This window comes from Rhinolophus ferrumequinum, chromosome 13, assembly GCF_004115265.2.
Source record: "Rhinolophus ferrumequinum isolate MPI-CBG mRhiFer1 chromosome 13, mRhiFer1_v1.p, whole genome shotgun sequence".
Taxonomy (NCBI): Eukaryota; Metazoa; Chordata; class Mammalia; order Chiroptera; family Rhinolophidae; genus Rhinolophus; species Rhinolophus ferrumequinum.
In genome coordinates, this window is record NC_046296.1 from 45,292,798 (window position 1) to 45,313,145 (window position 20,348).

At 44.8% G+C, this 20,348-nt stretch overlaps 1 protein-coding gene across 1 annotated transcript in view; it reads left to right on the forward strand.

The window, feature by feature from the left end:
• The first annotated feature begins 5,234 nt into the window (after nt 1-5,234).
• ATL2 (atlastin GTPase 2) overlaps nt 5,235-20,348 on the forward strand; it is an 83,219-nt gene continuing 68,105 nt past the window's right edge. Inside the window, exon 1 of the mRNA XM_033124712.1 lies at nt 5,235-5,310. Coding sequence (XP_032980603.1) covers nt 5,250-5,310 — 61 coding nt within the window. The 5' untranslated portion in view covers nt 5,235-5,249. The remainder of the gene's footprint in view (nt 5,311-20,348) is intronic.

Sequence of the window (20,348 nt, forward strand, 5' to 3'; positions counted from 1 at the left end):
AAAGAAAAAAAAGGTTCTATCTTAGCGTGGCTCATTTAGTCTATGAGGCCTGACTAGTAAAATGGGCTGGCTACTTTTGGTTCTCTGTGTTGTAGTTGGATATCTAAACCCTCCCTGGGAGGGCCCAAGGAGGGCCCAATAACTGTCCTCTGGTTGTAACAACTGACTCATCCATTTTCGTCCAATCCTCCATGTGGGAAAATAGAACTTGCTCAGCGGGGGGCTCACCGGTGCCCATACCTATGCTGGGGTGTGGTCACAGGGGAAGTTCAGGGTTAGTGCAAGCCCAGTGCTGACAGTCAAAAGCAAAGAAACAGAATTAGATCATATTCTCCAGGGACCCAGGAACAAGACACCAAGCCCAAGGGGTCTCAATCCGGCTGGATACAAAAATGGAGCAAGGGGTCAGAGCCAGGTAGAAAACAAAGGTAGACAGTCTAAGAAAGTAGATGCCAGTGGGACTGGGGTGTCCAAGACTTTCACTGATGTACACTGACCTGTGTAGATAGGTCTATTTAGATTAAACCACTGATTACAGGTGGACAATTCTAGCAACCACTCGAGGATTCGGTTACCTAATGTACAGTGAACCATCAGCTTGGGAAGGACCTGGTGTGTGCACCACAGAGGGGCAAAGAGAAGGGCAGCGTGTTAAGCAGGAATTCCTGTGTAGATCCTTAGTTCCAGGAAGCCCTCTCCTCATCCTTTCTTTGACCATATAAACCACACAGCCATAAAATGGAACACAATTTAATAGTGTTCCATGCTGTGCCAATTGGTGTTCAAGTGACAGATAGGGAATTTTATACAACATCTTTATTTATCCAAACATTTGGCTAGTGTGGGTAAAGATAACAAGCATTATCTGGGCTCTTATGGAGACTCACCATGACATAAATAGACACAGTCGCCCAAAAACATGATTTTTGTTCTAATAGCTGTCTGGCACTCACTAATCAAGCCAGTTGAATAAATAATGCTTCTCTCTGACATTCACTTTAGCAGGCATGGTGTCTGCATATCTGTGTCTTCTCACAGTCAAAGAGTTTTGTTTTTTTGTGTGTTTTTTTCCCCCCTGATCTGAGCAAATAAAGTATAGAAATGGTCATTGAATCAACAAGCCCAGGGGCTCCACGCTGCTTTCTTGTGGGGAAGGAAGCAGAAGGTTGACCTGAACAGTGATGGGGACCACTCTGGGGGTCCAGAGAAAGGGGTTTGACCATCAAAAGACAGTCAAAGTGAACTAGTGGGTGGTGCATGAGAAACTCACTCAGCGAGCCCTCACTTCCCATGTGGGAAGCAGACCCTTGAAGTTCAAAGCTTTGTTGAATCAGAGGGAAGGAAGGTAAGGTGTTTGCAGTGCCTGGAAATTGAAAGGCATCCTTTGTTTTATGGTAGTGAGCAGTGGAGAATGTAATAGAGACTGTGGCCCACTCCTCTGTCAGCTATGGCGAAACAGTGCGGAGTCGGTGGTTCCACAGAAATCCACCTTTCTTTTCCTTTCCTCCAAAAGCAGGATGTGGCACAGGGAGCAAGGAATGTTTCTCAATCTCCTCAAGGTCTTCCTACTACCTGGCAACAGTGCCGTGTAGCTGCTGGACAGACCTTTCTCCCCATCAGATTACATCGCAATCCTGATTGGAGTTCTCTGGGGGTGCTCATCTTCTACAAGACGAGGTCCGCACTTCTAGGCCGGTGTACACTTAGCTTACATCCCAATGTGGCCCACATGCCTCTCTCAGCCTCAGATCCCAGGTCCCAGCCACAAACAGTTACTAGATCATGGAAGACTCTTCTACCCATGTGCATGCTATCTGCTGTCTGGATTGCTTTTCTCAGTCCACTGGGCTGAGCTCCACTCACCTTTTAAGACCCAACTCAGCGGGTATCACTGAAAGGCATTACCTGACTCTCCTGAGACTTTCCCCCGGGAGACCCCTCTCCGCTGGGCTTCCACTTGTGCATGCACAGTGCTTTATCTTCTCACGTAGCACTTAAATGTCACTTGAACATGGCCAACCCACCCCCACAGTCCCCAAGTCCTCAATAGATTGTGGGTACAAATGAGGTCACGTTAACAGTTACAGCCAAAGCCCACTGGCTATAAATCCCCACCAAATAGTGGCAGAACCTCAAGTTCCCTTTCTGGGTTCCCTGCCATCTAGTATCTTCCAGTGGGTCTTCAGGTGAGGTCTCATGGGACCTCATCACTCTGGTCACTGCCCATGCTGCAGTTCTGGGGATGCCACAGCACCCTGGCCCCAGACGATGCTGGTGTCTGGGTACCACACCAGCCCAAGGAGTGGCCAACGATCTGTCAATTCTACTCCACTGAAGGCTCTAGGGAAATAGGATGGGAAATAGAGAAACCTCTGCCTCTTGACATGGAAGCTCTCAGAGCCCCCAGGCCCAGATCCCATGTTTCCGTATAGGGGCTTTCCTGTCACATGGCAGAGGCCCCCCCCAGCCTTCCTGTCACGGGCCTTCCTGGTCAGAGCCAGCTTCCATCACCACCACTGACAAGGTCAACTTTGTGCACAACTCTCGAAGGCAGTGTTTTCATAAAATACAACATAAGTAGCACCCCCTGGAGTTGTTCAGTAGAGTACCCCTGTATGAACCTACTTCCCAGCCTTCTTGGGGTACAGGCTCTAGAGAGCAAGCCCAGAAAGGCCGGGAAGCCCCTTCCTCTCCCGGTCCAAGGCCCTCCTTCCAAGCTCTCAATGCATATGTTAGCTTCTGCCTCTTCGCAAGGTGCTTGGCAGTGGGTTGAGCCTGCCCCTCACCCACAGATTGGGGTGCCCCTTGGGCCCTTGTGATCAAGTACATATACAGTCCATGACCAACTTCTGTTACATAATTATATTATGGGTCTGTCTCCCCTACCAGACGGGGTGCTCCCTGAGGGCAGGGACTGGGTCTCCTTCATCTTAACAGCCCTGGAACCCAGCCATGGTCAGTAACTGGTGAGTGAACGAAAGAATGAATGAGACTCAGTATGGCACTAGCTTTAACAGTCATTAGCACGTGACTTCTAGAGACTTCTCAAATCTCCATGTCTTGGTCCTCTCCTTCCGTCTCCTTTGTGGCCCCCCTGCGATCCTTGCCATGGCTCCCTCCCAGTCCTCCCACCACCTTCTCACCTGAGCCGGGCACAGCTTAGCCTGATGCTTCTCTCCCTTGGTTGCACATTCAAATATACTGATGCCCAGGCCCCACCCCAGACCAGCTCAATCCAATGTGCAGCTGAGGCTGAGAATTCCACCCTGCTCCTCTCCCTGCCGGAAGACTCCTCACAGCACGCCTTGAGATGGCGGTCTCTTCAAAAGCATCAGTTGGTGGTCACTGCACTCAGTGTCCACAGGACACATGGGAAGTCCAGAGGAGAGTAATGAAAAGTAGGAAAGGAATAGAAACTATGCTCTAGATAAGAGACTGTTCTATGGGACTATCTGCTGCGAGGGGCTAGACATAGCTCTGCCCTGGGACTTTGGTCCTGAAATCAACTGTTGCCCAGTCTTCTGTGGACCTTTCGGTTACATTCCCGTCTGTGACCAGTTTACTTAAGGCCCTAATGGCTATTGTACAGCCGTCTCCTGTTCACTTACTGCTCCTTACAGCTCAGGTTGGCCATCAACCTTCTCAGACCCAGTGACCTCTAGTTTATTTGGCACTGTGTCCTCCCAGGAGGTCAAGCTGCCGGCTGATTACCCAAGGTCTTGCACATCTTTAGGGGGCAGCTGGGTAATTGCATAACCGTTAAAGCAACGCGGCCATGTCCTGGGGCTGGCTTCTGAGCACGTGAAGCAACTTAACTTGGTCTTTTCAGCAGCCACTGTGGCTGTGAGCCTCTGGAGCAACTTGAGAATTTACTCATTAACTCTGCGGTCATGGATATATCTTTTCCCCAACTTCCTTCTGCCAGAGGGTCAGGGACTTAATTAGAAGCCCTTAACCTTTTTAAAAAACTTATGGTCATTTTAATGGGACTACTCATCCAGAGAAGCCACGTCAAAAACCAGTTCCTGTTATTGCTCAGGCTTGTGGAATGTCAGAGGTGGAATCTTAGCTGTCACCTATCACAGAGGTTCCCAAGTGTGGCAACATATTAGAACTGCCTGAGGAATTTTAAAAAGTGCTGATGGCTGGGCCTGACTAATTAAAAAGCACCTCAGGCACAGCTGGTTTTAAAGCCCCCTCATGAGGCTGTGTCCTCAGGGCTGAGAATATTTAGTAATTCAAATTCCTTTATTTTTCATATAAGAAAATTAGGACTGAGGTGTTTGGGGGGGCAGTTCTGAGATGTTAGCCCTGCTTCGATGGCCAGTGTGTCCAACAGGCCAGAGAAATAAACAGTAAAACAATAAACAGTAAAATTCTGCTCTTTTCTGCCAAGTAAGCTCTCTCTGGGCCACTTGCCTACTCTCCCACTTCCTTCCCTTTTCTGGTTTTTCATTTCTAAGTCAGAAATCTCAGAAACTCTAGAATGTCTCATCTTTCCAAGCCCCTAATTTATAGATTTGGTAGATGAGCTAGAGCAGTGGGTGCCTTACCTGGGACCACCCACCAAGGGGCTGTGTCCAGGATTCCATTTGCTACCTCCACGGCCCCAATCTGCTGACTCTGAACTCTCACCAGGGGCTGGCAGGTGGACTGTTCATATTCAGTCCTGTTTCAAAGCCGCAAGTTGGAACATTTAAAACTGTATTAGTTGTAACTTGGGGGAAGCTAGACATTTTGGGATTTTGTTGACCCCTTTTTATTTTGTAGGTGCTTAATCATTGTGATGAGGGGTGTGGGGGGGACTGGAGAGGGGCGTGGGGAGTTGGTAACTGGCCTGGGACTGGGATGAGGCAAGCAAAGGGCCTAGGGTGCGGGACTGAAGGAGGGGCTCATTCTCAAGGTCACGCACGGGCCTCCTTACATTTTGCGCTCTATGCCCTTCACTTGCGTCACCCTAGACCTGGCTCTGAGGCAGGAAGAGGGAAGGGAGGGGGAAGAGGAAAAATTCTATCCTAGCCAAAGAGCTAAACCTAGAATTTATTCCAAGTTAAATAGAGTTGGAATGCTAATATGCCAGTCTTAGCCTACCTTAGGCACTGAATCCAGCTCAAAGACCAGTGATCTCGAAAGCAGAGAAGGTCAGAGCGGGGACACCCCCCGAGGGTACCAAGGCAGTGCTGACAAAAGCTCAACTTTTCTCCCTCCCCGCTGAGGTTTGCTTCGTGCCACAACCTGCTTCAGCAGTCATGGAGCCTCTGGGCGAAGGTGGCCCCTGGAGAGGCAAAGAACAGAGAATCCGGAGAAGCGGCAAGTCTAAATATTTAATTTATTCTTTTTGTTCCTTTTTCTTGAGAAGTAGCTGCAGAAATCAGCCTGGGTCCCGAGGCTTTGCATTGCTCCCAGTGTGCAGGGCAGGGAAAGCAACTTCAGGCCATGGGAACAGCTCTTCTCTCATGCATGAGATGCTAAACCTTGTGGTCCTCTCTGGTCTCAGAGTCCATAATTCGAGCTTTGCAGCCTTTGTCCAGTGTGAACTACAAATTCCTTGGGCAGTTCGCACACACTGAACTATATCAGATATTACTGAGATGCCTGCCCTAACCCTGTCTGCCCGGAAATTACCACACGCCCCTCCAGGCTCATGTAGGGTCCCACCTCTTCTGAGAGGCATGTCTCAGCCTCTCTTACCAAGATAGGATGCTTGATAACTATCCTGTGACATTTCCTGTATTTGATATGGGATCCTGGAACAGACAAAAAGATATTAGTGGAAAGATTGGTAAAATCCGAATAAAGTCTTTAGTTAATAATAATGTACCAATGTCGATGCCTTAGTTTTGATAAATGTACCCTGGTTAAGTAAGATGTTAACATGAGGGGAAGCTGGGCGAAGATTATACAGGAGCCTTTTGACCTATGTCTGCAATTTTCCTATAAATTTAAAATTATTCCAAAACTTTAAAAAATATTTTTAAAAATGCATTAGAAGTTTTATCCTGTAGTGAATTTGAAACACTGAGGTGTTAGAGTAAAAATCTCAACCCAATTACTTGAGAGTTCTTGGCAAATAACTTGAGTCTATTTGTTTGGCTGTGAAAGGGAGATAATATATGTGGTCAGGACACTCACTTGTCCCCCCAACTTGGTCCTCCCCTTCTTCCACAGTGATAGAAACTTGCTTTTTAAATGGATATCTTTGATCGAAATGCCTTTAAATTTCCTTTCTGTGTTGTGTGTATGTGTGTATGTGTGTGTGATAATTGAAGGCTTGTTTCTACACACAGCAAAAACCTGCTCATGCATATTGTTTGGGAAAGTCTTGCTTGTTTTCTTAGAGAGGTCTGAGGCCTCTCACATGTAACAAATACCTATGGCTTCCTTCCATTCATTTCATATATTTTGATCCAAAGATTTCATAGTTCTGTCCCCACCCTGGCTATTCCCTAGGGCTAAAAAGAAAAATATTTTGTAAAGGGCAGCCATTGTATTCTTTTCTTGGCATGTTCCCCTGCAGAGCACTGCATACATTTAGGGCTCTGTATAAACAAATGACACAAATATAGATCTTGTGGGGAGAGCTCTTGCTGGCTGTTTTTTCTGGGGTCCAGTGTTAACTGTCTTGTTGATGTGCTTATGAATTGAGGTTGGTTTATGCTTTGAATGAGGACCAAGTAGAGATATACTTGAATATTTGAATTTGGACCGAGGAGACACAAGCAGATGTTGATTTTCACACGTGACGTTTCTTTTGGAATTTGAAAAGGAAGATGATGCTTTTTTGTCTTCCTGTCCACAACGAGGAAGCTTTTACAAAAGCTTTGTGTGGGAGTTACCTTCATTCCCAAAGTCCCTCCAGTAGCTTCTCCTTCCCCTCCACCATGATTTTTGATTTCTTAACCTCCTTTCCAGGCCTTTCCCACTCATTCATTCAATTCTTCTAAACTGGTTTTATTTCTCTAAAGAATTTAAGGCTCAGTCCTTGTACCAAGAACAGCCTTCCTCCTGTTCTCTCTGGTTCCACCTCAGAACAAAATTACAAATGAAATCTAATGGTGGATGACTTTAGACTAGACTCAATTTATACCTTTGATGGACAGCTGTTGTTCTGCTCCTAGACCAGTTCTCTTTGAAGTAATGTTCACCAAAATATGTGGCTTCCAGAAAGACTGGAGGAAGACTGATGTTTTTCCTAGAATGCAGTTTCTATGTCATTGTGGTAAACAGGAATTTTCAGACATGCAGTCAATGAAAGCCTTTAACATTCTCTTTGGATGAATCTAATCCTAAAGGCTCTGTAACTTCCCTATAAATAAGAATTTTACAAGGCTAATTGCCCAAATGTTTGATTCTCTTGCCTGAAAACAATGATTTGAGTGTGAATCACTGACCACACATGCCTCCAAACCCACTCAGGACCAGCAAATGGCAATTAAACCTACAAAGCTGCAACAAACCTTTCCAGCTATAACTATGCATTTAACTCATGAAACCTTAAAGCAGTTTTGACGACAATCTCATTAGATTGTTCCAGGCTATTTATGAAATTACATACATTTCTGGTGCAAAGGTAAATAATGGTTATTATGACGAGCCTGAAACACTTGTTGAAGTGCCTTCTGAATCATCACACCAAGATGTGATTTTTGCTTAATATATTTTGGGGTTAAGTATATTTGAGGTTCATTCTTGGGAAATTGGGCCTATACGCCTAATAAGACCTTACATTGGCAGGTCAATTTCCAATTTATCTAGTATTTTAAATAAGAAACAGTTATAATCCACATTCTAAAGCCAAAGGAATTAAGGTGAAGTGACTTGCCCAAAGTTTATAGAAGGTGGTAAGTAGAAAAGGTAGGACCCAGGATCCAGGTCTGCTATTTTCTTTTACGGCAGTTCTTTTTTTTTTTTCCTTTTAAAGTCAACTTTACTGGAGTATAACTCTGAGTGAAATCCACCCACTTAAGTGTACAGTTAAATGAATTTTGCTACTCTCCTATTTAAAATCTTTTTTGCACAATATTTGGTAATTCTAGCTTTTGACCCCCATGAGGGTCCCTCCTCCTCTTCTCTCATTGGTCATCTTTGGCCTCTGAGGAGATATGGTTTCTGCTCTCCTGGTTAATAACCAGCTCCAGCAAAACCCCTGGGAGCCATCCAAGTCAGGGTCTCCGCACACTCATATCAGACAGCCTGTACAATTTTGAGTCCCAAATTGTATTTACCTGCATTATTCACCAGACTTGACCAAAATGGTCAACCATGTTACTTTATAGTCCAGATAAAAGAAGTAGAGACAGACTTCCCACTAAACAAAATAAAGTGTGAATCCCTGTTCCAGCTGCTTGGATATTCTAAATGGTAGGCTGTGCCCATCCTTGCAAGAATGGTGAATTTTAGAGATGAGGTATGACGAGGAGAAAGTCATCTGTTTTCTGATTGGCTGCTGAGCAGCAGGTGAGTTAGCATCAAAAACAGAAATGTCCTCAGCCTTTCTCCACCTTCTGGGGACCTGGCCTTCTCACATAGGCTCCTGGAGGAAGGGAAATATCCAGGCCCACTTGATGCCTAAATGGCTCCCTCCCTGGCTACGCCAAGGCCACAGAGGTTTAATTGAAAGCTGCTCCAGCCCCTCTCCCAAGTAGACAATTTCCTGTCTCTGGTCCCACCTATGTCTTTCCATGTTGCCTCTCACATGTTCAATCCAAGCCCATGAAGCCACCTCTCACCATTGCTGCTTGGTTTACAGTGAGCCCGGTTTGGCACTGGGGGTCTTGAGATGAAGCTTCTAGGATGACTTGTGTGTGCTTCAGGAATAATATTTCAAGGGACTCTCCCCTCTCACTCAGCCACCCACAGTCCACTCATGCCTGGTCCAGCAAAGAAACCAGTCATCACATGTCATATTTAAACTGTTAGATGGATAACAAAAGCAATCTCACTTTGGCCTAATAGCTTAATATCTTTTTTGTGCTTATTTGAGGATTACCTAGCATATCAACAAAGTTTATACAGTATAAAATCGCCAATCATAACTTTATCATTTTAATCAGCTGAGTTGTTTAAGTAGAAAGTTTTGCTTTTCAGAGCAGCACACTAATTTATAATCTAAAGAATGTGTAAATATATTTCTTATCTACTTCACTATATTTTAATTATCTTTGATTCTTCCTTTGAAGGATGAAAACTTTAAAAGTACATGCTTCATATTTCTTTTGAGTCTTTTGTACCTTTCTTGGCTTTGCTGATATTTTTAGAGAAAAATATTAAAAACCATCATTATCAGTACTGTGGGCCCCCAATGGGGAGGAGAGAGAGTTGCAACAACTGATGTTAAATTGGGGGTGGAGGAGAAATAGTTGGATGGAAATGGCTATAGGCTCTCTCCTCCCCCAGGAGTAGAACTGATGGACCAAACCACTAAGCTTGGGAAGTGGAGCTGAGTCTGATCCAGGCTGGGCTGGCCTGTGAGGGGTTTTATCTGGTTGAGCAGATAAGGCACAGAGTGGGATTTCTAAGGAAAGTTTAGGTGCATTATGTGTATCTAACACGTTTATCCAACGGTCCATCTGTCCTAGGGAAGAGACTAGAATGAACAGGGCCCAATCGAACCAGGGTTCAGGGATCGGCTGTGGTCCAACAGGGAGCTGGAGAGGGAATTGGAACCAGAAGTCATGGCAGAAGATAGCCGGACAAATGGACCATATGTGGTGAAAGGGAGACTATAGCTCCACACTTCTGTGGACAACCAAAGGCAGATTCATTCTTCCTGGAACACTGGACACTGGGCATGGGACTATTTCCAGGTCCCTCTCTACAGCAGGGAAGGCTCCACATGCACTGCAACCCTAGTTTCACGTTGGCTCCGAGTTCAGGCAGAATGAGCCTACAGATCTTACAGCTCCTATCTTCCTATTATGAAGAGCTTTCTTTTTTCTTTATCTCCTATCTATTTGGAGAGACTATTGTCTTACATTTACAGTTGTCACTTTGTAGTTTACAAAGCAGTTTCATACAGTATCGCCTCAAAGGGAATCTGACACCAGCCTAGAAAGATGAGTAAGGGAGGAATTACTACAGATAAGGAAATGGAGGTCAACTAAGTTGACCAAGGTCACATAGTTAATCCTGTTCTTTTGCTCCCCACTCAAGTTCAGGCTGCCCACGTGCTGAGATCAGTTCCAAGGACATCTACAGAAAGCTGCTGGTTCAAAAAGTCCATGGTTCTGCTGAGTTCCATGGTGGGCCCCAAGAACCTTGCCTGGGTGAGTTCTTTGGGCCCTTGATTATTGGCTCCCCAGTCCTCTAACTGGGCTTTTCCAACCTCTGGGAGCCACATTCTGGAATGATGCCCTTGGATTTGGACCTAGATCTTCACGATTTGCTTGCAAAGCCCTTACCAGTCTCTTTTATGGAAGGAACTAAGAGGCGAGTTATCTCTAGATCCCTCAGGGCCTAGAGTCTGGGGGAGCAAGCACTTAGGAAATGAATATTTCCTTCCTGCCCCACATTTATATCCTTTCATGAAGAATTTCTTGTGTGTCTTTTTGAGGATTTAAAATTATGTCTGTCTTATGTCTGTCTTAGTGGTCTTGCTGTTATGATGATCCTTCTCAGAGTCTTTGCTCCTTGTGGGGTTTGGAAGTAAATTTCCATGCCACACATGGGAGTGCTAAAAGGTGACAAGTCATTTAAAGTCACAAACCAAGTCAGGGGTGAGTTAGAAACAGGCTCTATATCTCTCTAACTCCTAAACTCTGTCTTTCTCTAAAATGACAGGCAACACTGGAGAGCCTGGATTCCTCCGCTATTCAGCTAGGACAAAGAACTCGTCATAAATCTCCTGCAGGTAGAAAGGGCCCCCCGCCTCCCAACAATGATCAAAAGAGACATGATGACACTGAACAGTTTTTTTCGTCTTTTGGTCTCCTTCCTAACATTCAAAACAAACGTTTTAGAGAAGACACCAAGGATGGGATGGGATAGCCACAGTGTAGGGTTTTATTGAATACTCAGCATCACCACCTTTACCTTCCCACTGCCAAATTCTAAAGGTACTTATGACTCTTAATCTGTGGACTTTGCTCGGGTCCCAGGGTGGGCCTCGGGACAGGATGCTGGTCATGAGGTAAGATGCACATCTCTGCAGTAACCTGAGCATCAGCTGCAGTGTCTTGGAGGCTTATGGCTTTTTGACTGTGCTTGAAAATGGACCAGACAGGCTATAACATAGGAAATGACACTTCTCTTATCACTCTATGTCTTAGGTTGGGTACCCTAGAAGCCGAGCTGCAGGTGGGAATTCAGGTGTACCTATCTTGGTGGGGCAGTGCTCTAGGAGAAAGGAAATGAGAGAAGCAGAATGAGACAGAAGGAGCAGCTAAGCAAGGATTTCATCCCAGCTGGAGTTGAGCTATAGTCTGATCTCAAACAGCATGGATTAATTGTACCACAGAGCTTGAGACAGGGGTCCAACCTCTGGCACAGGGAGAGGGCCATTCTCCTTCAATTAGACATGGGTTGGCTACCCCAGATAAGTGGTGGTGCAACCTCCAGGACGAGGGGCTCCCATGCAGCAAAGGGCAATTCTCTGAAGAAGGGCCAGCTGTGATGCTTTCACAGCCATCTAGGGTGGGCACTGATGAGTTTACCTACTACACAGGGATGAATGGTGATCAACAAGGGCCATTTGGCACAGCCATACAGAGCCATGAGGCCATAGAGATACCTGTCATATTCTGGCTTCCTGGAAAGAGAATGAGCAACCATTATTAGGAGACTGATCTAGGTTTTGTGGTTCTTGAAGCTAGTTACAATGTAAGGAATTTTAAGAAACAGAATACAAAATTAAATTCAAAATTAGGTTCATAGCCTGTGGAAGTGGTAAGTCCTGAAGCTAAAGTTTTGTTAGTCTCATCCATCTCTGGGTGTTTTAGATCCTTTGTGCAGAAGAGAAAACTGAGGTTCAGAGTTTAAGTGAAATTGCCCAAGGACGTCAATCAATGAAGTGGTTGGAGCTAGAGCCCTATTCTGGCTCATAGTCCAGAGCCTGCTCTGTGATACAGGCATGCCCATTGCAGAGGACTGCTGGGAGGTCAGGAGATAACAAATGAGAACGTGCTTTGTAAGCCCTCCCTGAAGTGTCATGTGGCTATAGGCATTATTGTGGTGAAATGAGCAATTGATCTGTGAGATGTGGTGATGCCAACTTGAGTAATTTAGTCAAAGGGGATATATGTACAGAGGGTGCCAAAAAAATGTATACACATTTTAAGAAAAGAAAACTGTATTAAAATTGTAATACTCAATATATACCGATAACGAAAGATGAATACAAGTCACGTTTGACTTCTGCAATTACAAGAGGTGCTCAAAGTGGTTACCACCAGCTTTCAGACACTTCTGATTACGGCGAACTACTGCTTGAGCAATGTTGACCAAAGGGTCCACTTGTATACATTTTTTTTGGCACTCCTGGTATGTTTTCTCTCCTGAGTTTCCTATGCTGGCTTCCTAGGTTTGTACAATATCAAATATCTCTGGTTTGATTCAAATTTGCAAGCTTCTAAAATTTGCATGAGTAATAAATTGATAAATCGCCCAGGCTCATGGCTACTTGCTCAGCATGAAAACAGAAAACACAGGCTTTATCATAGGAAACAAGAGCAGTCCTCCTTATTACTGTACAAGAATGAATAGTTGATGACCACTCAATGGTTCATGAGAGACAAGGCTGAGGAGATAAGAGAAGGGCGGGAGTCTCTTGAATTAATGGTGCAGAGCAATGATAGAGTAGGTTTCTAAAAACATTTTTTTTCTGTCCAAAAACTGTTGCCAATCCGTGCAGCTAACTCTAAGTCCTAGAAGCTACAGCTTATGCCCATTGGTTTTCTTTCATTCAAGTTTTCACCAGCATTGTGTTAGAGGGGCCCACCAATCCCCTGAAGGTCACTGAATGTCATTTAATTGGCATTATGTTGACCCCTTTGCCTTCTTTTCTGTTGACTGAGCTGTGCTGCTGAATTTTGGGACAGTAACACACTGAAAGATTTGAACAGCTTCATTGAAAGAAGCCCTTTTTTTCAGAGAGTTTGTTTCGCAATCCCTCAGGATCTCTACTCCTAGGTACCCAAACTCAGCCAGTTGAGAGAAATAAGCTCTTGGTTGGCCTGTTTGCTTAAAGAGGATATGCCATAATCAGCTCATTTGTGCTGAAAGGTCTTTGGAGAACAAAGACATCAGGGCTTGAGAATTGTCCCTCTCCTACTTATGTCACTTGTCTCTGTTCATTTTGCATGAGTAGAAATTATAAGTGCCATGCTATTTCTCCATCATCTCCTAGCCTTTCTTGATTGTCATACAGTAAGGCCATTTTTTCAAGTGTATCTCCACTCCTGGAAGATGGGGATGGGAGCGGGTCATGTGGGTATTCCCTTTCACTTACCACTTTGTTTGTAGAGCAATACTCTAGTTGGTCTTGGAGAAGGTTCTTCAGGGTCAGGAAGGTGTGGGAAGGGATGGATCAGAGAATGTGGGTCGGAGGTAATGGGTCTGATGAAGCACGGAAGCGAGGAGACTGGGTTTTCAAGATCTTGGGATTTTAGGATCTTGATCTGAAATGCAGTTTTCGTTGCCCAGATTGTACATTTGAAGATCAATCCTTGGAAATGGAATTGGGTCATTCACTGAGGCTGACATAGGAACCACATCTTTGGAACGTTCCTAATTTTTGTTTTTGTGCATCCCAGAATTCTATGTTCAGAGCTGCAACAAACAGCCACTTAGATGTTACATTTAATGAGACATTTGACCAGGAATTTTAGAGAAGTAACAACTGAAAGCCAGTTGCAAGGAACTCTAAAATTAGAGTGTGTGTTGTTTAGACCTTTGTCTGTGGCTTGTGACACTGCTTGATACTGCCAAAAAGAAACAAAGAAGAAAACAAATTGAATTCCTCCTCCCTTCAAAACAAATAATACACAAACATGGGATGTAAGTTAGAAGGCCTGGACTTTCTATCTGTGCTAACTTTCTAACATTGGCCAAGATGAGTAAAATAGGAACTACTCTCATAATTAAAATGGACCAAGAAAGGTATCTTCTTACCTAAAAAGAGGGTGCATATAGGAATTGTGTTTGGAAATTATTAAAGTGTAAGAGGAAAAAACAGTTTCTATGGGAAATAATAAGAATTCGGGCGATAACATGGGCATGACCTTTACAGAACAGCGAACCTCCATTCTCCCCACATTTCTTTTTCTAACACTGATGAGATTGAAACAGGTGACATGGTCAAAAACGCCTTTCTCTCCTCAGCACTCCCTGTCAGCTAGCATAGGTATAAAGTATAATAGGAGGGACTTCATTGTAAAACCAGACTCCATCTTGTCTATAAAGTCAGGAATGTGAAGGTAAAAAAGCCTGAGACACTGATTAACTACCTGCTGCATACATCCTGAATGTACATAACTAAGAAGGGAAGAGAACGCAATGCAATCACCAGAACTTGTAAAAATAACCAGCACGTTCCATTCTCATGAATTCAATCATTGTTTGTAAAACAAAACAAAAACACACAAAAGAACCCCATAAATTGTAAAATGCCCATGTAAATTTGTTTTTATACAACTTGAAAGAAAACCCTCTAATGGGATGATATTGAACAGACACCTGCTGACCATGAGATAGAGACATTGCTTGTTGACCTCAGGGAAACGATCTGGGACTGCCCGCCAGCTTCTCCCTGGCTCCCTCCGTCTCCCCCTCCCCAAATAGCCAGTAAACACCAGGAACCAGCCAGCTCCTTCCTTCTTGCTGGTTCCCTGGTACACTAGCTATCTCTCCCTAAAGCTTTGCTTACTGAGTTTCATATGGGGTACAATGTTCATTTCTGACATTGGGACCCAAGAACCTGGCATTTGTTGGCTCCATCAACACCTGGGTGATAATAAAAGTGATAAGAGCCAGAGTCTATTGAGCACATTGATGAGCTTTATCAATACGTGTTAAGAGCTTAATCAATGTTATCTCACTTATTTCTTGCTCTAAGCCTTTGTGGTTTCATCATGTTTTAGATGGCAGAAACTGAGACTCAGAGGTTAAATCACTTGCCCAAGGTTACACAGCTAACAGAAATATAACACTTTCCCTTTCTCTACCGTCCTTCCTATTCACTCTAACTCAGATCAGCTTTTTATGTTGTTGTTATTTTGGTCCCCTGGTCTTTTTCTGAGGTTTCCTCCTTAGCTGTCTATTAATTTCATTCGCATATCTGCAAATTCTAGTGACTCCAGCGGGACAAATTTACTAGATTGCAAATTGTGTGAAAAATAAGGAATTTTGCCTGTCATGTTCACGGCCGTATCCTCTGACACATAGTAGGTACTACATACATATTTGTCATATGAAATATTTATTACTGAACAAATGATGTGTCTACAGAAACTCAGATCCAGGAATCTGCTTTGGGGTTCAGGTCAGGTTTCTTGAAGGTTTGGGTCTGGGTTGGCTTTCCCTGGGAGGTGTCTTCTGGAATTTGAGGGTCTGGGCAGGCAGTTCCCCCAGGACAGCCCTGATAGAACCACTGATGCAGGATCCACCCAGAACATATGGTTTGCAAGAATGCACAAAATTCCAGAAGGTAGCATAATGGTTCAAGAGATGTATACCTCTCCTTGGTATTAGGACCAGAATGAAATTTCTCTTGAGAAGCCTCATAAAGGGGGCCTTGCATGATGAATGTTTTTAATGACATCTATGCAGGAGATACCAGGGAGCAATTCTGTGGCTCTTTCCTATGGCTACACTCAGTGGAGGTGAATGGTAGTTTCCAGAAGTTCAATCAGATGTCATCAGGTCCAGCCGTTGGATGCCACTGAGGAAGTAGCCCTCTCCCTGTTTTAACCACCCCTGCTTTCTGGTTGACTCACTGTAAAGGTTTGCCCTTTGGGAGCAATATGCCAACCTGGGAAGACTTGATTCTTGGATTGTTCTAAAAACAACACTAGAAATTTAAACACGTGCTCTCATATACCCTGTGCCTTCTCTCTGACCCATTATCCCAAAATATGCTGGATCTGAAAGACCATTTCACTTGGAGGGAGCTAAAAGTTTTGAATGAAAAAGGTCTTATTGCTTTCTAAATAGGATGATGGAAAAATGCAAAACAATCCAGCAACAGCCAACAAGTTGTGTGCTGGTACCATTTGTTTTGATGCAAATTTAAGACTACAGATGCCCAGTAAAGCAAAAGGGACAGTGCAGATCTGGTCCCCAGAAATACAAGTTTTCATTCTCTCTGGCATGCTTTGCTGATGTGCCAGGATTTTGGAGAAGCCAGTTATTCAAAACTAACACTTCTAAAAATGTTAGAGCCTGTGGGTAGTCTTACACTTTTCTTTGGAGTGGCAAAATAAATTTCAGACCTATCATTTTGTTGTTTAAAGTCCCCAGATCTAAAGCCAGAATATTGAGGGCTGCTGGCAGTGTTGCAGGGAAAAAGCTCTCCCCATGTCTTGTTCTGTTCCAGGGATCCTGCCAGTTCTGCCTGTCTTTCCAGTAAGAGATTGGGTAATCCCAATACCCCTGGGGGCCTACCAACCCTGCAAGAGCCTGCCTCCGAGTTTAATCTGGCCTAGCAGTTCCCCCAAACAAAGAACCACTTCACCGTCCGTAGAAGCAGCTTGGATCACATTCTGCTGGGTTTAAAGCTATAAGCCACTCACCTATTGGCACAGGTTCAGTGCTAGCCCTTTTCTCATTTGTGTAAGTCAGGATTTCTAAGCTGCATTTGGGATTTACCTTTTTCTTCCCCCTCGTCTGTAACAAAGTACAGGACGCATAGGATATGACTAATATTTTATGTCCCCAACAAGAATAGCACCAAAGCACAACAAATGTAGGTTCCACTGAAGGAAGAGCCCCTGACCAGGGCGATGGACACTGGTCACGGCCTACTGCTCCCTGAAGGAGGAGCTGCGGGGAGTTGGGCAGCTCTGATTCCCTTTTGACATAACTGGGCTGCCTCTAAATGACGGTCTGAGGGAGGTCCAGAAGGCCCTGTCTTCAAGTACATCCACGGTTGAGAATTTGTTTCTTATGGAAAGCTGTTAGGTATTAAAGAATGCCCTACTAAAATGCAATTACCTTGTGGTGGGTTCTGCTTTAAACATGACCAGTTTTCTGGTAGTAGGCTTGGTGAAAGCGGGGCCAGCTAAGGGCCCCCAGATGGGACAAGGCTTTGGTTGGAAGAGAGGTAGAAGAGGTGGTTGAAAGAGAAAGAAACATTTGGTTTCCAGACGGCACTACCTCCCAGTGGCACTAGCAAGACAACACAATGCCTAAAGGTCCTTCTGTGCCACCAGTGGTTTGAAGATGTAGGCAGGTTGAAGAATTAAAAGGGGAAGTAAAAAGAGAAGGGAAGAGAAAGGAAAGGGAGGGGGAGAAGGCTTCAGGTGAGGAGGTTGGGGCTAGCCTCAGTGAGTGTGTTGCGGTGGGGTGTGCCAGATACCCCCACCTACCGCCCTCGCATCAGATGCCGGCTGTAGGTCTGTGATGTGTCTGAAGGTGCAGGCAGTGTGGTGAAGCGGAAGTGGCACTAGCCTGACATCAGGAGTTCTGGTCGCTGTCCTGTAGTAACTGGCTGAATGACCTCTGGGATTTCTTATCCATAACAGGAGGGGGTTGGCCCTATCGTCTCAAAGGTTGCTTCCAACTGGAACAGCTCTTGTGAAATAGTAACACTTTTGAAAGCCCCATGATTCCACCTCCAGAAGGGATCCGCAGCTTGCCAGAAGACATCCCAATTAACCCAAGGGAATGGCTAGCTGTACAGACGTCTGTCACCCCTAGTTCCCAAGGCGGAGTCTCGTGTTGGCAGGAAGTCTATAGGAAAAGTGCTTGGAAACTGCTGCTAGTCTTAATTCCTTTCTTTAACCTTGAGATAAGAACGCCTTTGTTTGAGTCTCAAGCAAGACACAAATTATGTAACTCATTTTTATTAAAACTCTCTCTGACTGTTTTATATTCAGCCTTTTACTTGCCCTGGTTTGTGGCTTCAATTGAAGAGGTGGCCTTGTATTTATGCTCCGTTTTTCTGTTTTTCTCCTTTAGATCTTGACAGGCTAATCACTTGGTTTGTTTAGTGAACACTGAGACCGGCTCTATGATCCAGTGGCCTGACAAAGGGCCTGTGACTGCTCTGGGAAAGCTTTGCTCCTCGTGCAGGACGTCAGGAAGACTTTTCAGGGCAACAAGCCCAACCAAACCAGATCTGCCTTCTCCCCAAGCCCATGCCCCTTTCCTTAGAGAGCCAGACAATTTTGTTCTTGTCTGTCGAGCAACCCCTGGTCACAAGATTCATTCATCACTTATTCCTCAGCGTGGTCCTCCTTTCCCCCACGCACAGCTCTTCCAAAATGGTCTTCGTAACACTTACTACTCTTTGGAATTAACTTATGTACTTATTTTTGTTTGTAGTAACTGTTGTATTCCACCTTGCCTGGAATGCGAGGTCCCCCACAGACAGGAGACCTCTCCAACAGCGCCCACAACCATGCCTTGCATCGGGAGGTGCACGTGTGGTCAACAATCACTTATTGAACATCTAGCATGTACTGGGCATTGGGCTTTCTGGGACAGATGCGTCTATAAAAAATAAAATAAAAATAAATGTGTGACGCACTCGGAGGTACATTGGCAAAACTAGAAGTTTCCTCAAATACTCGTGTTGTCTCCTACTAAGTATTTGGGAGATTGCCATCCACTGATTCACTACTTGATGTTGTGCAAGGTACTGGGATGGGGCAGGAGGTGGGGCAGGATGGGGCAGGAGGCAGGATGAGGCAGGAGAATGCAGGAGATGAACACAACGTGTTCTCAAGGAATTCACTGGTCCAGGGTGGCGTGCATGACAGGGGGACGACAGACATGTAAATGAGAACTCTAATACAGTGACATTGGTGCCTTAATCCAGTGATGTACATTGTTATGGGAGCAGTAATCAGAGGAGGAGGACGAGAAGACTTCAGCTTTACAGAGCAGAGTGTTTAGCAAGAGTTTGACAGAAGAGGGGAAGGACATTCAAGTCATGAGGAACAGCATGTGCAAAAATATGGAGCCAAGAGAGGATTTTTGGCAGAAGAGGAACAAGTGGGAAGAGCTTTGCACAGGAGGGAGAAAGCTTGGAGAAGCCACGGGGAATGAGGTTGGAAAGCTCAGCAGGGGCCAGATTGCAGAAAGTATGATTCCAGGGTCTAGTACGGAAAAGGGAAGAAGGGAGTAGGGCTGCCCATAGAAATGTAATCTCAGACTTCCTAAATTGGACGGGACACCAACGTCATCAAAGGGAGGCATATTTATAAACCTTCAGGTCCTGATTGTTGCTGATACTCTGATTCTAGAAATTTGCAATGGCATTTGGATATATGTAGGGGCCTATGGTGCAAAATTGGGGAGATCTTTGAAAGAAAAAGAATATAAAATCTGATTACAAGAATGCACAGTGGTGTGGACCACGGCCTTGGCAGAGCCTCGTACAAGTGAGTGGCTCTGAAGCTTACATTTCATGAGCTTCACAGTGAAGCCACCTCTGAAACCTGCATGGAGTTTATACAAAATATTGCAAGGCAGAAGTAAGGCCTGATTTTATGATTTCACAGTGATTTCCCTGGGAGAAAATTCTTTTGCTGCCAGTTCTTCCTCTGCTATAAATAAGTCTTAGTCTTATGCCCTCCTTTCTATGTGTACCCTTTCCCTAGGTGGCCCTGCCCTTAGCATGACCCACAATGTCTTTTGTGGTCTAGACCCTGCCTGTGTTTCTGACCACCTCTTGCCTCTCCCCCTCCTCCAGCCATACTGGTTCTCTGCCTGGTCCTCATAGGTGTCAAGTTCCCTCCTATTTCAGTGCCTTTGCGTCTGCTGTTCCCTCTACCTGGAACACTCTTTCCCCAGAACTTTATTGTCACATTCAGAACACAGCTCAAATGCCACCACCTCAGAGAGGCTTTCCTTGATCACCCAGCCTAAAGAAACCTCCTTGTCACTCTCCATCTCACTGAGTTGCTTTGTTTTCTTCCCAGCACTTTTTTATCAGTCAAAGTCATCTTATTTTTTGTTTGCCTTTTTACTATCTGTCTTCTCCTGTCACATAAGCTGTTTGAGCACAGGGACCTTGTTTATCTTGCTCACTGTGCTGCATCCTTATCACCTGGAGTGGTCCACAAAGACACACACACGCACACACACACACACACACACACAATAAAATAAATAAAATAAAATAAAAGATGCCTACAGAATTTGCCGATAGCATTTTTACGTAATTATAATAATTTGCAGTTGTATAGCAC